Raw genomic sequence first — 18,834 nt, 5'->3', positions numbered from 1 at the left:
GAACTGGAAGAAACAATCCTAAAATTTGTATGGAACCAGAAAAGACCCTGAATCGTCAAGGGAATGATGAAAAAGAAAAACAAAGCTGGGGGCATCACGTTGCCTGACTTCGAGCTATATTACAAAGCTGTGATGACCAAGATAGCATGATATTGGCACAAAACATACATATAGATCAATGGAACAAAATAGAGACTTCAGAAATGTACCCTCAACTCTATGGTCAACTACACTTTGACAAATCAGGAAAAAATATCCAATGGAAAAAGGACAGTCTCTTCAATAAAGTGGTGCTGGGAAAATTGGACAACTACATATAGAAGAATGAAACTGGACCATTCCCTTATACCATACATAAAAATAAACTCAAAATGGATGAAAGACCTCAATGTGAGACAGGAATCCATCAAAATCCTAGAGAAGAACGTAGGCAATAACCTAATTGACATCAGCCACAGTAACTTCTTTCAAGACACGTCTCCAAAGGCAAGGGAAACAAAAGCAAAAATGAACTTTTGGGACCTCATCAAGATAAAAAGTTTCTGCACAGCAAAAGATACAACAAATGTCAGAAACAACAACAAAACTAAGAGGCAACCCACGGAATGCAAGAAGATATTTAAAATTGACATTACAGATAAAGGGCTGATATCCAAAATCTATAAAGAACTTCACAAACTCAACACTCAAAAAACAAATACTTCAGTCAAAAAATGGGCAGAAGACATGAACAGACACTTCTCCAAAGAAGACATACAAATGGCAAACAGACACATGAAAAAATGCTCAACATCATTAGCCATTAGGGAAATACAAATCAAAACCACAATGAGATACCACCTTACACCAATTAGAATGGCAAAAATTAACAAAACAGGAAACAACAAATGTTGGCAAGGATGTGGAGAAAGGGGAACCCTCGTACACTGTTGGGAATGCAAGCTGGTACAGCCACTCTGGAAATCAGTATGAGATTCCTCAAGATGTTAAAAATAGAGCTACCTGACGACCCAGCAACTGCACTACTAGGTATTTACCCCAAAGATACAGATGTAGTGAAAAGAAGGGGCACATGCACCCCAATGTTCATAGCAGCAATGCCTACAATAGCCAAGCTGTGGAAGGAGCTGAGATGCCCTTCAACAGACGAATGGATAAAGAAGATGTGGTACATATATACGACGGAATATTATACAGCCATCAGCAAGGATGAATACCCACCATTTACATCGACATGTATGGAACCGGAGGGGATTATGCTAAGTGAAGTAAGTCAAGCAGAGAAAGACAATTATCACATGGTTTCACTCATATGTGGAACGTAAGCAATAGTGTGGAGGACCATAGGAAATGTGAAGGGGGAGAAATCAGAGAGGGAGATGAACCATGAGAGACTATGGACCCTGGGAAACAAACTAAGGGTTTCGGCAGAGAGGGTGGTGGGAGGAGGGGGGAACAGGGTGATCAGTATTAAGGAGGGCATTGGTTGTGATGTGCACTGGGTATTATATGTAACTAATGAATCATTAAACCCTATATCAAAAACTAATGATATACTATATAGTGGCTAACTGAACATAATAGAAAGAAAGAAAGAAAGAAAGAAAGAAAGAAAGAAAGAAAGAAAGAAAGAAAAGAAGGAAAGAAAGAAAGAAAGAAAGAAAGAAAGAAAGAAAGAAAGAAAGAAAGAAAGAAAGGATAGAGAACTTGACTTATGCATGACTCTAGCATTCTGTTCTTGATACCTTGGTAAAAGATCATGAACAAAGTAATGCCTATATCTGACATGAAAGAGTTATCAGTACTTTAAACTATAATTAAATTTTTTGAGTATTGATTAATTTAATTAATGTTCATTTCAAATTGTGGGACCACAAACCCGACAACCTATTTATTAAGTTTGAGAAACACTCCTATGTAGGAAGATGTAGGAATTACTTCACAAAGAGAATGAGTGTCTTCAAGGGGCTGTGTGATAAGGAGAAAATAACTGAAAGTAATTTGAAAATATATTTCAAAGAATAAGGAGCAGAAGACTGTACAGAAATTAAGTTACTCTGAGATAATACTGGTGAGTGGCTTCAAAAAAGAATGAATATACTGGTCCATGGATCCATGCAAGCTACTGGAAGGACAAAGAAAAACAGCTGCATCGCCAGAATTTCAGGCAGGCCGGCAGGCAGGCAGGCAGGCAGGCAGGCATGAATGAATGAATGAATGAATGAATGAAGTATTTTAGCACTGAGGATTGATGCAGTGTATGATACCAGCAATGTGCAGGCTGGAGAAGTTAGGCATGGTGTCCAAGATAATCCTTAACTGGGGGAGACAGCTGGGAAGGGAGAAAAGAAAGGGTATGGCAGAACTGGATTATGTGAAAGCGTAACATGCTTCTGATTAGCAGTAGATAGGGTGTAAACAGTGTATTAATTAAGTACTAGCCGGTTCATGATGTTGATAACAAGTTAGTACTGTAAGAAGGTAAGTTCTTAAGTTTTTCACCACTTTCATGATTTTAGAATGAGGATATTTTATCTAGATTTGTTTTTTCCCTTTTCAAAAGTACTATAAATAAGCCATTATATAACTATGAAAGATTGACCTATCATCTGTTTTTCATGTTAAACACATCTTAGATGGGCTAGGGACCTTGGTTATTAGCTATATTTATACAAAAGCAAAGTTTGTCTTTGTCTTATCTAAAGATCAATTTTTCATAATAAAATAGGCTATTTTTAAATAGTATTAATGTTAGTTTTTAATATAAAAGTGTCAAGAACTACAAAAGGTCTTAGCTTTCATCTCACTTGCAACCTAGCAAGTAAAGCTGCCATAGTTTCATGGATGCCTGTAGAAGGCGCTGAGACTCCTGGGTCAAAGACAAATAATAGTTTGTTACTCAAGGTAATTGCAGTAGCAAGAATATCAGAACTTTGTGCTGGTTCCTCAAGCCACAATTTCCACAGGAAAACATGAAGAGTTCAATAAGCCCTGCACACACAGTGTGAAGAGGAACCCTGAACTTAAGGAACCCATATCTCTCCTAATGGACAGTAAGCATCTGGCCCTTTGCTCCCAGGAAGACATCTATTTGAAAAGGGCATTCAAGGTGCAAGAAGGACAGAAAGCTAAGAGAAAAATCTCCCTAAATATTAAACCTTCATTTATACATTATCTTGCTTTCTGGCAAGTTTACCTATGAATACTTCACTCCACTGGTCACTGTGACTGATCTGGCTGATGCAGGCTGTAATCAAATCCATAGCACCAGGTTAAAGCACCATGATCTTATCCATGTCCCCCAAGGTCCTGGATCTAACCAGCTGAAAAAACGCCAAAAAGCATCAGAGTCTACTTAAAATTCAAGGGGTTTCCCCTTAAGTTTCTGTAGTGAGCTTTACACTTGGCATTAATCCAAGTACAGATGGATACATAAAGAATGTGCAGATTCTTCCTTGGCCCAAGAAGGAACTCTAGGGCAATTCTGTCATTTATAACAAATGCTGGCCAGTGAGTTGAGGCTAACTTGAATGACTTCCAGGGTTAAGGTAGTATCACTGATCACTACTTTTTGGGAAACTCCACTGAATCAGCAAAGGTATACATCCTTTTATAGAGATCTCCACATTCACTTGAGGACTACACGATCTACTGGTATTGTTTCCTTAAACACTCAAGAGGCTTCTTATGACTGCTCCTAATGTGTAAGTTACTATGGTTTTGGGAAGGGAAGGAAGTTCATGCATGGCCTTCACACAGGAAGTACAGTACCAAGAATACTCATGGCCCCTGGAGAGAAAGTGTTCACAACTCTTGGACCACCCAAATGAGATCCTCATCAGTAGTGGTGGTAGGGCGGGGGGGAGGGCAGACAAGTTGACGGTGCCCTCAGTGTGGTTTCCCAGATGGACTGTGAACCTTAGGGGTCTCAGTTCAAGTCGAATACCTGAGTCTAGTCCTGGTTTTAGGAAAGACTGACCTATTTGTCCATAGTACCAGATAGGTGATCTTTATCTGCCCCATGAAATGGCTAAGAGAGGCTCAAGGATGGAGGGTGGGGCTGACAGGCATTTTGCTTGGGAGGTGCAGAAGCCATTATTATCCCTTCTGTTTCCAATAGACTTCTCAATAGGTTAAAGGGAATGGCCATCAGATTGTGGCAGCATTCTCTGGAAGGAGATGACAGACCCAGCAGCCAATTAAACATAAAGTGTCCAACAGCTGAGAGACCTCTGTGTTTTCCTTCATGAGGAAAGCTATAGGGACAATTTACTGAAAAACAAACATCATTAATATTCTTGCTCTCCTGTGTCTCTATTTTTCTCTTTGCAGGTGCTGAAGTTGTTACCCTTCCACTGCTACAAAATCAGTGTGTCCCAGTCCAGCAGCTATTAACTTTACCTATTTTACAGTCATTGACTAAATGTATCCCGACCTTTGATCTAGAAGGGTTGACAAGAAGGGCAAGAGCACCGCTAAAAAACTTGGAGAGATGGGCTATGGGAGTGATGTCTGCAAGATGGCTGAATAAGACATCCTTCACATGTATCTCCCCTCTTCAACAGCAATAATTTGGTATCCATCCATGGAAAAGTGCCTTCCTGGGAACTCTGGGATCCAGATAGAAGACTGTGAAACCCTGGTGCACTCTTCAACTGAGTCTATAACCCTGTAACTGGTCTCCAGCTCATTCTGGCCAGTCCCCAAACATTCCTGCTGGCACAGAGACCCAGCAGGAGACTTCTGGCTGCACCCTTATAGATTCTGAAGGGTCCTATATGTGGCTCTAGCCCCATCACAGAAGGCTTGCCAGCAGGCCAGGCAGCTTCAGGGACCCAGCAGGAGACGCTCTGACAATACTGCCAGAGATGCTGGAAAGGGCCCTATACTCAGCTTCATCCCTTCCCAGCCAGTCCATAAGCAGTACTGCTGGCCCAGAAAACCAGCAGGAGACACTCCCATCTGCACCCCAGAGATCCTGAAAGGGTCCTATACTTGTTTCAATTTCCTCCAAGCTGCAGTCACAAGCAGTCCTCCAATGTAGGGACCTGGTGGGGGACACTCACATCTGTGCCTCAGGAGATCTTGAAACAATACTATACTCGGCTTTAGTTCCTCCAGCCAAAGTCAGGGAGCAGTCCAACCCGCCCAGGGACCTGCAGCACAAATACCCATCCATGCCTCCAAAGCCAGATATGCAGACTTCAGTTGTGGCTGGAATACCCGAAATAGCCCTGGAGCTTGGTTCCAGCTCCTCTCAGCCATGGCCCTGGGCCTATCCTGCCCACCCAGGGATCCATCAGTGACCAAGCAGCAGTTCTCCCTGGGACCTGGAAGGAGCCACACCCATCCATAAACCTGGTAAGGGGACAGCTAACTAAGGACACAATGTGGAGCCTGAAATGGACCCTTGTCCCAGCACTATCCTACTGAATAAGGTACTGGAGGCAGTCCCAGCCATCTGAAGACCAGACAGGAAACATGCCTACCTAAGACCCCAGTAACAAACTTGCCAAGCACAGACACCACTGCAGATTCATAACTGTGCATAACCCACTCCAACCCAGCATGAACATAATTCCAGGCAACAGAGAAGAGGCCATTATCTGCTGAAAAGTGTCTTAAAGACTGGAAGAGGTATTTACTCCTTCAAATGCACAGACATCGACGCAAGGCTATATACACCACAAAGAATCAGGTAAATATAACACTACCAAAGGAAAATTAATAAAGCTCCAGGAACCAGTCCCATAAAAATATATATCTAAAATTTGCCTAACAAAGGATCAAAATAATCATCTTACAGAAACTTAATGAAATGAAAGAGAACACAGATAGACAACTGAACAAAATTAGAAAAACACATGTACAAAATGACAATAAAGAAATAGAAATAAATAGAACCAAACAGAAATCTTGGAGCTGAAGAATACAATGGCAGAACTAAAAATGTAATGGAGAAATTTAACACACAGACTTATATCTGCTGTATCTGTGCCATCTGCTTCTGAAGGGTACCCGAAATAAAGTTCTATGTCAGACCAGCAACGAAGGTTTGCTGGGTCAGAATGAAAACATTCTGTAGTTCAAACACTGAGTGATTCAGTAGCTACACTCAAGAATTTTCTACTTTTCCTGAAGTAGACACCAATATCCTGAGTAGTTTCCCATATGGCATTTGCCTAACGTTCTCTCATTTACCCTCCGGAAGAGATGCATTTTGCACATTTACCCATCATATGGAGTTCAGAGATGTTCATGCTCATTATTCTCACCCAGGAGAAGTGCAAGAGAAACTCTTCACTCCAAAGGAACACGAATGACAACCCTTCTCATCTGAGACCAAAGGTAGGCTGCCCCTTACTCACCCCAAGCCTACTTCTCCGTACAGCAGTGTCAATCCTGACAACTCAGTATGTGATCCATGTGATATCACATAGCCCTGACAAATTCTGCTCCAGATGAAACTGTCATAATTTTGGAAATGGAGTTTACCAAGGTCCACCAATACAAAGCAGCTGAGTTACTATAAATAAATCAGATCTAGAAAAAACAAGGTGAAGATCAAACGTAATATAGTCCATAGATACTTGGAAAGGAAAGGTAATTTCTCTGCTTGAAGAGATGCATCTCCAACCAGTCACTGATGCAATGTTTTATAATGTTTAAATATTTATACACTATAAAAAGAAGAGGAAGTTATGAAGTAATTGTGGAATGTTAAAGTATGCAATTAGTTCTGTGGCTCTGCCAATTTTTGCTCACATTCTAAGATGTTCTCGCGCTTACTTGACACTATTTTATGATAAATAAGACAAATACTGCCATGTCTTCCTTATAGATAGCTTTGATGAATATAAAATATCCACATTAGTAATAATAAAAGTAGCTAATACTTATTGAGTATTGTGTACCTCCTGGCACTACTCTATCACTGTATTGGGTTACTCACTTAATCCTCACTTCAGCCTCATGAGAAAGAAATAAGACTATCGTCCCAATTTTATAGATTAGGAAACAAACCAGTAAGTGAAATAGCAACAATTCACACCAAGGCACTATGCATTTCTGCTTTTCCAAATAAGAGAAAACAGCCGTTTTATACATTTAATGTTTTCTCCCTTGATATAATATTGGTACCCTGATTTCTTATTTTTCCCAAAAAAAGCCTAACTTTTCATTGTTTATGTTTATGTATGATCTTAAATTATGTGGCTAGCATCACCATGTCTGTAAAGTCTTATCTGTCTCATCCCACATGGAATTCCTCTCTTTTCAATACTCTGAAATACATAATTCTATCACTATACATCTATTATAACTTTTCTTTACAGGTGTTATATTTTCTTCAATATTGTGAATCTAAGAGAATCTAAGATTCTCTCTCTCCCTCTGCCTCTCTCCCCCTTGCACATGAGTGCATTCACCCTCTCTCTGAAATAAGTAAGTAAATCTTTAAAAAAATAATAACAATAGGGGTGCCTGGGTGGGTCAGTTGGTTGGGCTTCTGCCTTCGGCTCAGGTCATGGTCTCCAGGTCCCGGGATCGGCATCAGGCTCCCTGCTCAGCGAGGAGTCTGCTTCTCCCTCTGTCTCTCCTCCTGCCCCCTCAGCTTGTGCTTGATTTCTCTCTCTCTCAAATAAAGAAAATCTTTTTTAAAAATTAAAAATAATAATAATAATAATAATGTCTCATCGTCTCTGTAACTACCAGTAGCAGTCGAAAAATAACCAGTGCTCACAAAATGGCTACTGAATTAAAATCATACAAACCAAAAAAAATCCTGAATGTGAAATTTCTAATGTGATCTCTGCTGGCCACCACACAATAGTATTATAGTTGTACTCATACTTTTATACTACCCATTTTTAATTAGGTTTATTATAATTCCGCATATTATGGGCATCTTGATTTCACTTACTCCATTAGTTCCTCTGCTGAACTACTTTTCCCTTACCGTTTGCCTCGTGGATAATGCCGCACATATTCCCCAACATCATGAGCAGCAACAGCTAAGACTTGTGGATCATCCGACACCTCCAGAAGTTTTGTCAAAATTCTGAAATAAATTTAATCCAAAGAGAGATTGATTTCTAGTTGTTCTACAGGGCACAACAGAGCACAGCATATTTGCAGGTATCTCCTGAAAATAGACATTGACAATATATTTTCTACAGATCTTACTATTACACATAATATATTACATATGAGTTAGCAGTTTTCAGATCTTTTCACATATATAGCAGGTTACTTTCAGATCGTAATGTACACCACACACAATTCCCAAAATATCAGGAACTCCCTTTCCTGCTTTCTCAAAAAAGACAACTAGAATGTGAGTTAATGTTATTTTAATATACAATTACCAGTGAGTCCTTGCCAATTGTATTTTGAAGATTAATCATCGGTAAGCTTTCTGTTAGTATTAAAGAAATTACTTTAAGCTGTGATCAAGATGGAACGTGAGCCCTGAACATACACATTCCATGCCCCCCTCTCCCCCGCCCTCACTCCAAGTCTCAGGAAGAACTTGAACCTGAACTTCATAAGAAAAACAATGCAAAACAGCAAGTGAATGTTTCTGAGAAGATGGGTGACCAAATTCACTATCCTGGCTCCCTTGCTGTCCTTTCTCCACAGCAACCACACAGACAGAGTGAAACCACTGCAGGAACCTGACGGTGTTTCTGAGAATAGGAGCCAACCAGACGCAGAGAAGGCTACCCTCTGCTGGGAGCTGGAGCCTTGACCACAGATTTCTGCCTCCTCAAGGACCTCCAGGGAGAAGGTTCATCTCACCCAGGGGCACATGTGTCCTCAGGAATGAAGAGAAAGGGGGGCACTGCACTACCCAGAATCCAACCCACTCGGAGAGAGTGCCTTCAGCATGAGTGTGAGGGGAAATCACTCAAGGAACACATCATTCCCGTGTTATTTAAACTGCTCAAGGGCATAGAAATGAGAAGAAAACTCAACTCATTCCACAAACAGAACATAACTGGGATAACCAATCAGAATGAGTAATTATTTTAATGGCCAGGCAGAAGACTAACATATTTAAAAAAAAACTGCTTTGTAATATGCCACCAATAGCCACTCACATAGACACAGATATATGAAAACCTTATAGAATTAGCTAATTGAACCAGTAGAATACTGAGAGACTATCTTTTCAGTTCTCAGCTCAAACACCACCTCTTGCCTAAGAGCCTCTGATCCCAAGACAATACCCCCCCATCATTTTCTATCCCCGCTTCCTGATTCATTTTTCTTCACAGCACTCATCACTACCAGCCATGATATGTAGTTTCTTGACTATTTGTTTAGTCTCTCTCTCCCAAATACAATGTAAGCTTAATGACAATAAGAACTTAATTTTATTTGCCATTGTGTCTGCAACACCTAGAACAGTACTGACCACACAACAGATGCTCAAAAAACACCTGCTGGAAAAAAATGAATCCACAATTTAAGTGTAAAATGGTGATGCTGACAATTGGGAAAAACGATGTGACAAATCCTAATGCAATTTAAAATGCACAGAACCTTGACATAGCAACTCTACTTCTAGGAATCCAACCTACAGAAATATCTTCACATTTCCACAAAGATATCTATATACACTAGGTTAAAAATTGACTAAGAGAAAAGGCTAGAGGGTGGAGGCCACATGCAAGAGAGAGATTTTTGGTTTTTCCCTCTACTCTACCATGCTGGTGGCACCTGCTTTGTCCTCTGTAATACTGGCTACGACGAACTGAGGGTTTTAGAGGGGAGGGGGTGGGGGATCGGGATAGGCCAGTGATGGGTATTAAGGAGGGCACATATTGTATGGTGCACTGGGTGTTATATGCAAGTAATGACTCATGGAACTTTACATCAAAATCTAGGGATGTACTGTACGGTGACTAACATAACATAATAAAAAGTTATTATAAAAAAAACAAAACAAAACAAAAATACTGACTACGTCATGTACAAAGCATTTCACATTCACCATTTTATTAAACCCCTACAACTAGGATTATTGGTTCTTCCTATTTTACAGAGAAGTAACACAGGAGGCTCAATGAAATAAAGTGGCCCAATATAAAAAAAAAATTAGAATCAAAATTTTAAAAAATTATAAAACTAACTCATTTCAACAGACCCCAAACCATAATAAGTGAAAAAGACAAGTCACAGTCTAACCTATTGAGATGGGATATATATAAATAACTCTATATAAAGATACAGATATAGGTATGTCTATGAATGAAAGAATACTGGAGAGTATATCATCTGATTCTGGTTATCACTGGGGAAGACTCTGGGAGAGAACAGCAGTGAAGAAACCTTTTCACTTTACTTCTGTATGCCTTCAAGAGTACTTGAATGACTTCACCCAGGCTGTTTGATAAAACTTGGAATTCAAAAATTCACCACACACATTTTTTTTTAAAGTTACTTAATTTTACTAAGATGCTCAAGAGATTTACTATCCCTTAGAATTATTAATTTTATTTATTTTTTATTTAAATTCAATTAGCCAACACATAGTACATCATTAGTTTCAGATGTAGTGCTCAATAATTCATCAGTTGCGCATAATACCCAGTGACCATCACATCATATGCCCTCCTTAATGTCCATCACCCAATTATCCATCCCTCCACACACCTCCCCTCCAGCAACCCTCAGTTTGTCTCCTATAGTTAAGAGTCTCTCATGGTTTGTCTCCGTTTCTGATGACTTCCCATTCAGTTTTCCCTCCCTTCCCCTATGATCCTCTGGGCTGTTTCTTATATTCCACATATATGAAACTATATTATAATTTTGAGTGAAACCATATGATAATTGTCTTTCTCTGACTGACTTATTTTGCTCAGCATAATACCCTCCAGTTCCAGCCACGTCGATGTAAATGATAAGTATTCATCCTTTCTGACAGTTGAGTAACATTTCATTGCATATATATACCACATTTTCTTTATCCATTCATCTGTAGATGGATATCACTTGGCATCAGGGAAATACAAATCAAAACCACAATGAGATACCACCTTACACCAATTAGAAGGGCAAAAATTAACAAAACAGAAAACAACAAATGTTGGCGAGGATGTGGAGAAAGGGGAACCCTCTTACACTGTTGTTGAGAATGCAAGCTGGTACAGACACTCTGGGAAACAGTATGGAGGTTCCTCAAGAAGTTAAAAACAGAGCTATCCTATGACCCAGCAACTGCACTACTAGGTATTTACCCCAAAGATACAAATGTATTGATCCGAAGGGGCACCTGCACCCCAATGTCCACAATAGCCAAACTATAGAATTGCGAATTTAAAGTTTAAAATTTAAGTTTAAAATATCGAACATAAAGTTTTGAAACCATTTGTCTATTTGCTTACAAATTATTCAATTACAAAATATAAATCTTATTTCTTAAGATCTATACTAGAAAACAACTTGAATAACAATGATATTTGCTCATATCATTTGCATTAAAACAAATACTTAAATAATTAAAATACTTAAAATAAAGTAATAAAACTTTACTTTGTTCAAAATCTGTACAAGTCTATGAAGCTTGTATACTTTAGTTTCTGCAGCTCATTTATTTGGTAACGTCTCCTAAAAGTGTGGCTCAACATTTCTCTGCCTTTTTCTATCATCTCAGCATGTCAAATATCTAACTCTATAAACAACCGGAAACATTAACAAAAAACCTCACTGTCAATCAGGGAATTATCTCATTAGGAAGTAATTACATGTCCTTTATCTTCCAGACTAACTGAGATATCTGCATTTCCAAATAATAGAAAAGATGAGGATTTCTTAGACACATACATGTCCCAAACTCGATGTAAATATATACCTCACAAAAAGAACTCATAAATGAGGAAAGGAGACCCAGAGAAGTTACATAATCTGCCTACAGACACAACAAATGTTGAAACATATTTGAATCACTACCTGTTGCCTCTAGTCCACACTAAGCACAACTGCACCATGATGGCAGTTCATTCAACTCAAGCACATGAAAACCCACAAAGAAAAAGCAAGACAATATTCAATCTCCCATACATTTATTTTTTTTAACTTCAAACTTGCTCTTTTTAAAAGGCCAACTTGCAAATTTAATTCAACTGAAACATTTTAATAATTTCAAAAGATTAAAGTACTTTGATGCTATTTTTGTTACTTTGAAATTTTATTAAAATATCATTTTAGGAAATAAGAAAATATTAACATGAGTTTCCTTAAAAGCATAACAGAATATTTGTTCTGAATACCTTAAACCATAAGCCAGCAAATTACAGCTGAAGTCCAAACCCAGCAGCTTCCTGTTTTTGTACACAAAGGGTTTTTTTTTAAGATCTTACTTATTTGAGAGAGAAACAGAGATAGCGAGAGAGAGCACACGAGTCGGGAGAAGAGGGAGAAGCAGGCTCTCCAGTGAGCAGGAAGCCCGACATGGGGCTCGATCCCAGGACTCTGGGATCATGACCCGAGCCAAAGAAAGGCAGATGCTTAGGGACTGAGCCACCCAGGCGGCCCTGATACATAAATTTTATTGGAACACCATCACACTCATTAGTATACAGACTGTCCACAGTTGCCTTAGCACTACAGTACTGAGTTCAGTAGTTGTGACAGAGACCGAATGCCTCACAAAGCCTCCACTGTTTACTTTCTGGGCCTTACAGAAAAAGTTTTCCAATGCCTGCCTTAAACCACATTCAGTGACCTGAGCTATTCTCCATATGGTTGAGACCCTTGATACTCAAAATATGGTCTGCAAACCTGCAGCATCAGTATCAGCTTAGAAATGCTGAATCACATACCCAACCCTGGACCTACTGAATTAGAATATGCATTTTAATAAGATCTCCATTAACATTTGAAAAATATAGTCTTACACTCGAAAAAATGGTACAAGGAATTACAGAGAATTTCTAATCAAATCCAGAAAATACAGAAATGATTTTAATGCCTATCCCTCAGGGCCATTTAGCCCACTGAATATGTTCATCAACAATGAAAATATTTTTGTATTATTATCTGTAAATCAACTGTTTCTATATATAAATGCTTTCTATTTCTATATTCAAGTCATCAATGAATATTTTCAAAAGAATAGGTTCAAAAAAAGAGATTTTGTGGTAAGCAAAGAAAGAACTTCCTCCATCTCATCTCTAAATACAGTTGTTAAGTCAACAATAGATTCATCAATCAAAAGCCAAACCTCAATTACCACATTAACCACAAGCTGAGATTCTGTCAGACACTCCAATGGGATCAAGACAGCAACACATCCAGCTTTGGAGTTAGACCAAATGTGAATTCTGACTCTAACATTTGCTAGAAATGTAATCTTGGAAAGTGTCTGTTTAAATCCAAAATAGAATTTATATTATTATTCTGATTGATCACTCCACAAATTTGCTCTTGTTCTCTTTCATAATGTTTTTCCTCTGTTTTAAAAACTTGTTTGCGCCCTCAGCTTTTACTTTTCTTTTAATTATCATCTGCATGGTTTCTTATATTTCAGAGTATTTCCTTATTCAAAATACGTACTTATTTCAAAATTATAACATACAAGATTGCAAAGTACTTTCTGTATGCTATCATACTAATACTGATAGAGGAAAAATGAATTTACATTGCAAACTTGCTAAGTTTGGAATTACCTGGAAAAACAGGTCAAAGCCTGGTGTAAGTACAGTTCTCCACACATAATAAGAAGGCTAGTATTCACTGTGCTTTTTAAATAACAGAATAAAGATTTCTTCTGTATCTATTTTATCAGCTAGTTTGAAGGGCGGCACTAGCACGCCCCTCCTTGCCAATCACCCCCATACAGATAACTTATAAGAATGGGAAACTAAGGAGGTGCCTCAGTGGCTCAGTCAGTTAAGTGTCTGATTCTTGATTTCAGCTCAGGTCATGATCTCAGGGTCATGAGATCAAGCCCCACAGTCAGGCTCTACAATCAACATGGAGTCTGCTTGTCCCTCTTCCTCTGTTCCTTCCCCCCACCCCACATATATACTCACTCTCTCTTTCTCTAAAATAAAGAAATAAATAAAATCTTAAAAAAAAAAAAAAGAATGGAAACGGAGAACAATGACTTTAAATTTCTCTAAAACTAAAGTGCTACATGTCATTGCTTCTGGTTATTTAGAAACATCACAAAGGCTCATAAGAAGGTAAAGAGTAATTTGAAGGAACCATAAAATCTAAGACCTAACGAACCATAAAATTTAAAACCCAAACAATGTGCTCTTCAAAAGGCTCTTTAAGTGTATCATAATAAAAATAACATGTAATGCTTTAGTAATAATTTGTTTAAAAAAACTCCCCTCCGTTATATTCAAGTTTTTCAAAAATTAGATTTAAAAGGCATTATTCAAACTCATTTTGTTGCTGTTAAAAACTCAAAGTAGCACAACAATGCTGAAGATATAATCCACTTTTCCCCCTATCTATTATTCTCCATCAGTACTGCCAACATCTATCAACCACTCACTTTCGTTTGCCAAATGTTTAAACAAGCATAATGTATCCTTTTTGGTAATACATGGAAAGTAAGTATAAACAACAGTGATAGGTCTGCCTAAAACTGCTCATTGGACATGTGTATATACCTCTTCTCCTCCTCCTAGATACCTCATTAAAATGACAGTAAAAGAATTTTTTTCTTATTTTTTTCAAGTTTTTATTTCAATTCCAGAGGAGAGCATGCTTATTTTGAAAGGTCCTAGGGGTGCCTGGGTGGCTCAATCAGTTAAGTGTCTGACTCTTGGTTTTGGCTCAGGTCATGATCTCAGGGTCTTGAGATGGAGCCCTGCACTGGGCTCCAAGCTCAGTGTGGAGCATGCTTAAGATTCTTTCCCCTTCTTTCTCCCTCCTCCTCTGCTCCTCTCCCCCACCCCTCAAAGTAGCACTATCTCTCTCTCTCTCACTCTCTCACTCTCTCTTTCAAATAAACAAATAAAATCTTTTTTTAAAACACAATTTCTTAAGATTTTATTTATTTATTTGAGAGAGAGACAGAGATAGTGAGAGGAAAGAACGAACAGGGGAGAGGGGAAGCCGGCTCTCCACTGAGCAGGTAGCCCGATGCAGGACTCCATCCCAGGATGCTGGGATCATGCCCTGAGCCAAAGGCAGACACTTAACCGACTGAGCCACCCAGGCACACCTAAAAAAATTTTTTAAATGCCTGAACAGGCAATTCCGGAAAAATAGACATCCAAATGACCAATAAGAATATGACACCGTATCCAACCACATAAGGAAGCAAGAAAATACAAATTAAAATCATAAGATGGCTAAGATTTTTTAAAGAGTGACAAAAACATGTTGGCAAGGATGTGGAACAACAGGTATTAACAGTGTAAACTGGAATTTAAAACTTACTTTAAGAGCTCATAATTCTTCTCATTTAACCTCACAGCATTTTCTCTCCAAAATTTCTCAGATTTGTGCACAGGACTCCACTCCAATCTTCCAGATTTAAGTTCTGAACTGTATTCATCAAATGAGCTATAAAAATTTTTAAAGAATTTAAAGTTTAGGAGAATCTAAGAGTTACTCGAAAATTAAGCAAAATAAAACATTTTTACCATGTAACTTATACCTCAGTTGAAAAAAAAACAAAAATCTTCACTGATGACTTAACTGTGAAAACTGACAAAACTTTGTACGTTAACAAACTACCACTAAAGTTTAAACAGCTTAAATAATCTTTAATAAATCATGTGAAATTTATTCAAGGTCCTAATGTCCAATACTCCTGTCAAGGTGATTGCTCATCATGAGATATTAAAAGGAGCGCCTGCTTTCCAATCTTTATCCTAATAAATAAATGTATACCAGCAAAATATCTGATGATCTAGCAGTTTCTACCATGCCACTTAAAATACTGTATTTGCCAGCCCACTAGATACATTAATGTAAATTTATATAAAAGTATGTTGCCTAAATATAAAATAAAATAGCACATTCTAATACTATAAATGTCATAAACCACTATACTACATTATACAAATAAAAATACACATAAGGATATAATATTGCATAATGTGATTACATACACTACAGAGGTAATTCACTAAATTAACACATTACAGATTAAAAACAAAAACCTCTGTGCAAATAGCAAACTGCAATGTAATTTAATTCAAAAATCATTCACTATGTATCAAGTAACTTAATTATTCAAAGTTTCATAATATAAAAAATATTTAATGTTGTTAGCCACTGGACAAACACTGTGACAGGACATGCTTGGACATTCTTTCAAGTGAAAACTTAAAAAAAGAATTAGCCATTTCAATACTGGTTGGTAATTCAGAATAACCAGGATTTTACCAGTTAAGTTGAACAGAGTGTCCTGTTGAATAAAGTAGTAATTTACTTTAATGTAAGGCCAGTCTGTGTAAGTAAGCTAATATCATTTAACCCTAATATCCTAAACCTGTAACAGCAAAAACAGAGACAAAGCTCTTTCACCCGCTCCCATCAGCCTATTAGCTTTAATGTAAATAGCACTTCTCAAATTACCAAATTCAACATGAAAAATCAATAAGTAATAATCTGCTAACATGGATTAAATAATTTAGAAAGCTAAGTATCACTAATCTTATTTATTTTTAAAAGAGATCTTAAATCATTATTACTGGAGAATTGAAAATAAATTTTTTAAATGAATTTAATAAAACAGAATTTATAAAAACTGCAAGTCTACTGCTGGCTGGACTACTTTATTACAATCAACTTGTTCATATTTAAAATTATAGAAAGACAAAAATCATTTGCCTCCCTCCACAAAACTCCATTACAAACCACTGATGTGAGTCATACATCCCTCTCCATAAAAGCATTTGGGCATTGGGGTTATGAGCTGCACTGAATTATCTGATAAATACTTTTCTGGAACACATAATACACTGAAGGCACTTGCTGGACACTTGAAAACTCACAACAAATCCTACAAGGTTTGAATTTTTATTGCTATTTTACCAAAAGGAAAACTGAGATGAAGAAGTCAAGAAGCTTGTCATGGCCACACGTGGAGAAAGTAACCGAACAATTCAAACTGGGTTCAGCCTGGCTCCCAAACCCAAACCACCTACACAGAAAGATCTACTTCTAGATAGTAATTCTCTTTTAAAGATGTATCAATAGTTTAAAAACAAAGAATACATGGGTTAATGGGAAGGACCACCAATACGTTATGAAATAAAAAAGAACAAGGTCCAGAAGAATATACAGAACCCCATTTGTGTGTATGTTTATGTGTGTGTGCATGCACACACATGCTGGAGGAGCAGGGCTAGGTTTTTTTTGGAAGCAAACACAGGAAATGAGGCTGGGGACAAGTATGTGGAAGAGGCATGAAGTCCCTTCTGAATTACGTAAGGATTCTTTCTTTTCTTACTGCATTGTACCTCATTTGCATAATTTTTTTTTAAGATTTTATTTATTTATTTGACAGAGAAAGAGGCAGCGAGAGAGGGAACACAAGCAGGGGGAGTGAGAAAGGGAGAAGCAGGCTTCCCGCTGAGCAGGAAGCCCGATGCGGGGCTCGATCCCAGAACACTGGGATCATGACCTGAGCCAAAGGCAGACGCTTAGCGACTGAGTCACTCAGGAGCCCCTCATTTGGATAATTTTTAATACAAAAAATAAATAGGGGCACCTGGGTGGTTCAGTCAGTTAGGCGTCCAACTCTTGATTTCCACTCAAGTTATGATCTCAGGGTCATGAGATCAAGTGCCACATTGGGCTCATGCTGGGCATGGAGCCTGCTTGAGGTTCTCTCTCTCCCTCTCCATTGGCCCCTCCCACTGACCCACCCCTCCCACACACCCCCACACACACCCACACACCCTCTCACAACACCCGCCATGTGCCCTCTCTCTGCCTAAAAAATTAAAATAACTGATAACCAATAGGAACTTCACAAAAGCAAGAAAAAAAAAAATACTCTTTCCATTTATGGCCAAACCTCCTCCACAAATTAACAACCAGTACTGTTTAAAAAGATTCTAGGGACGCCTCGGTAGCGCAGTCGTTAGGCGTCTGCCTTCGGCTCAGGGCGTGATCCCAGAGTTCCAGGATCGAGTCCCACATCGGGCTCCTCTGCTGGGAGCCTGCTTCTTCCTCTCCCACTCCCCCTGCTTGTGTTCCCTCTCTCGTTAGCTATCTCTGTCAAATAAATAAATAAAAAATCTTTAAAAAAAATAAAATAAAAATAAAAAGATTCTAAACCAGGGGGAGATACTTGAGGGGTTCTAGGGTGACACCAACATCCTGTGGGAGTATAACCAGTCAGATTTCAGATAAGAGAATGGTGAGAATCTACCCAAAAGAGAAGAGATAACACATAGCTATAACCAACTGTTACCACAGTGATGAGCCAGTTCTGTTGTGATTTTCTCCCCCATATCCCCCATTCTTAACAGAAGACATAATGTCTTAGTGAAATCTTTTGAGTTTATGGTTAGTAACAAATTTAGACTTTCTTAAAATACTAGGAAAGTCAAACGAGGCCCAATATATCCAGCCTGTGAGAATTTTAAAAAATTACATACCTAAGATCTTGGACACTCTCACCAAGTTTTTCCAAAAGAAATTTTATATCTTCACTGATATCTTCATCATCATACTTCTGCTGTTCCAAGTTCTCCAACTGTTTCAGAACTTTGCATTGAATCATAGCCAGAGCATATTCTTGGCGAGTTTCTCTTTCAGTTGATTTTTCTAGAAAGTTCTGAGTTAAAGACATGAAAAAAATGTGTGATTTCTTACATGTGATATTCTCAGACCCCTGAACTTTCTCCT

General features: G+C 38.2%; 1 protein-coding gene across 2 annotated transcripts in view; it reads right to left on the bottom strand.

The window, feature by feature from the left end:
- The window catches only part of ATP6V1H (ATPase H+ transporting V1 subunit H), a 121,565-nt gene that overhangs the window by 40,407 nt on the left and 62,324 nt on the right, over positions 1 to 18,834 (bottom strand). For both annotated transcript variants that reach the window (XM_045789090.2, XM_087864879.1), the window contains 3 exons: positions 18,585 to 18,763; positions 15,406 to 15,531; positions 7,958 to 8,059 (listed from right to left, as the gene is read on the bottom strand). In XM_045789090.2, coding sequence (XP_045645046.1) covers positions 7,958 to 8,059; positions 15,406 to 15,531; positions 18,585 to 18,763 — 407 coding nt within the window. The remainder of the gene's footprint in view (positions 1 to 7,957; positions 8,060 to 15,405; positions 15,532 to 18,584; positions 18,764 to 18,834) is intronic.

Source organism: Ursus americanus, chromosome 9, assembly GCF_024610735.1.
Source record: "Ursus americanus isolate L20-20 chromosome 9, mUrsAme1.1.p, whole genome shotgun sequence".
Classification (NCBI taxonomy): Eukaryota; Metazoa; Chordata; class Mammalia; order Carnivora; family Ursidae; genus Ursus; species Ursus americanus.
The sequence above is the reverse complement of the archived record's forward strand: the minus strand, read 5'-3'. Positions and strand labels throughout refer to the sequence as shown.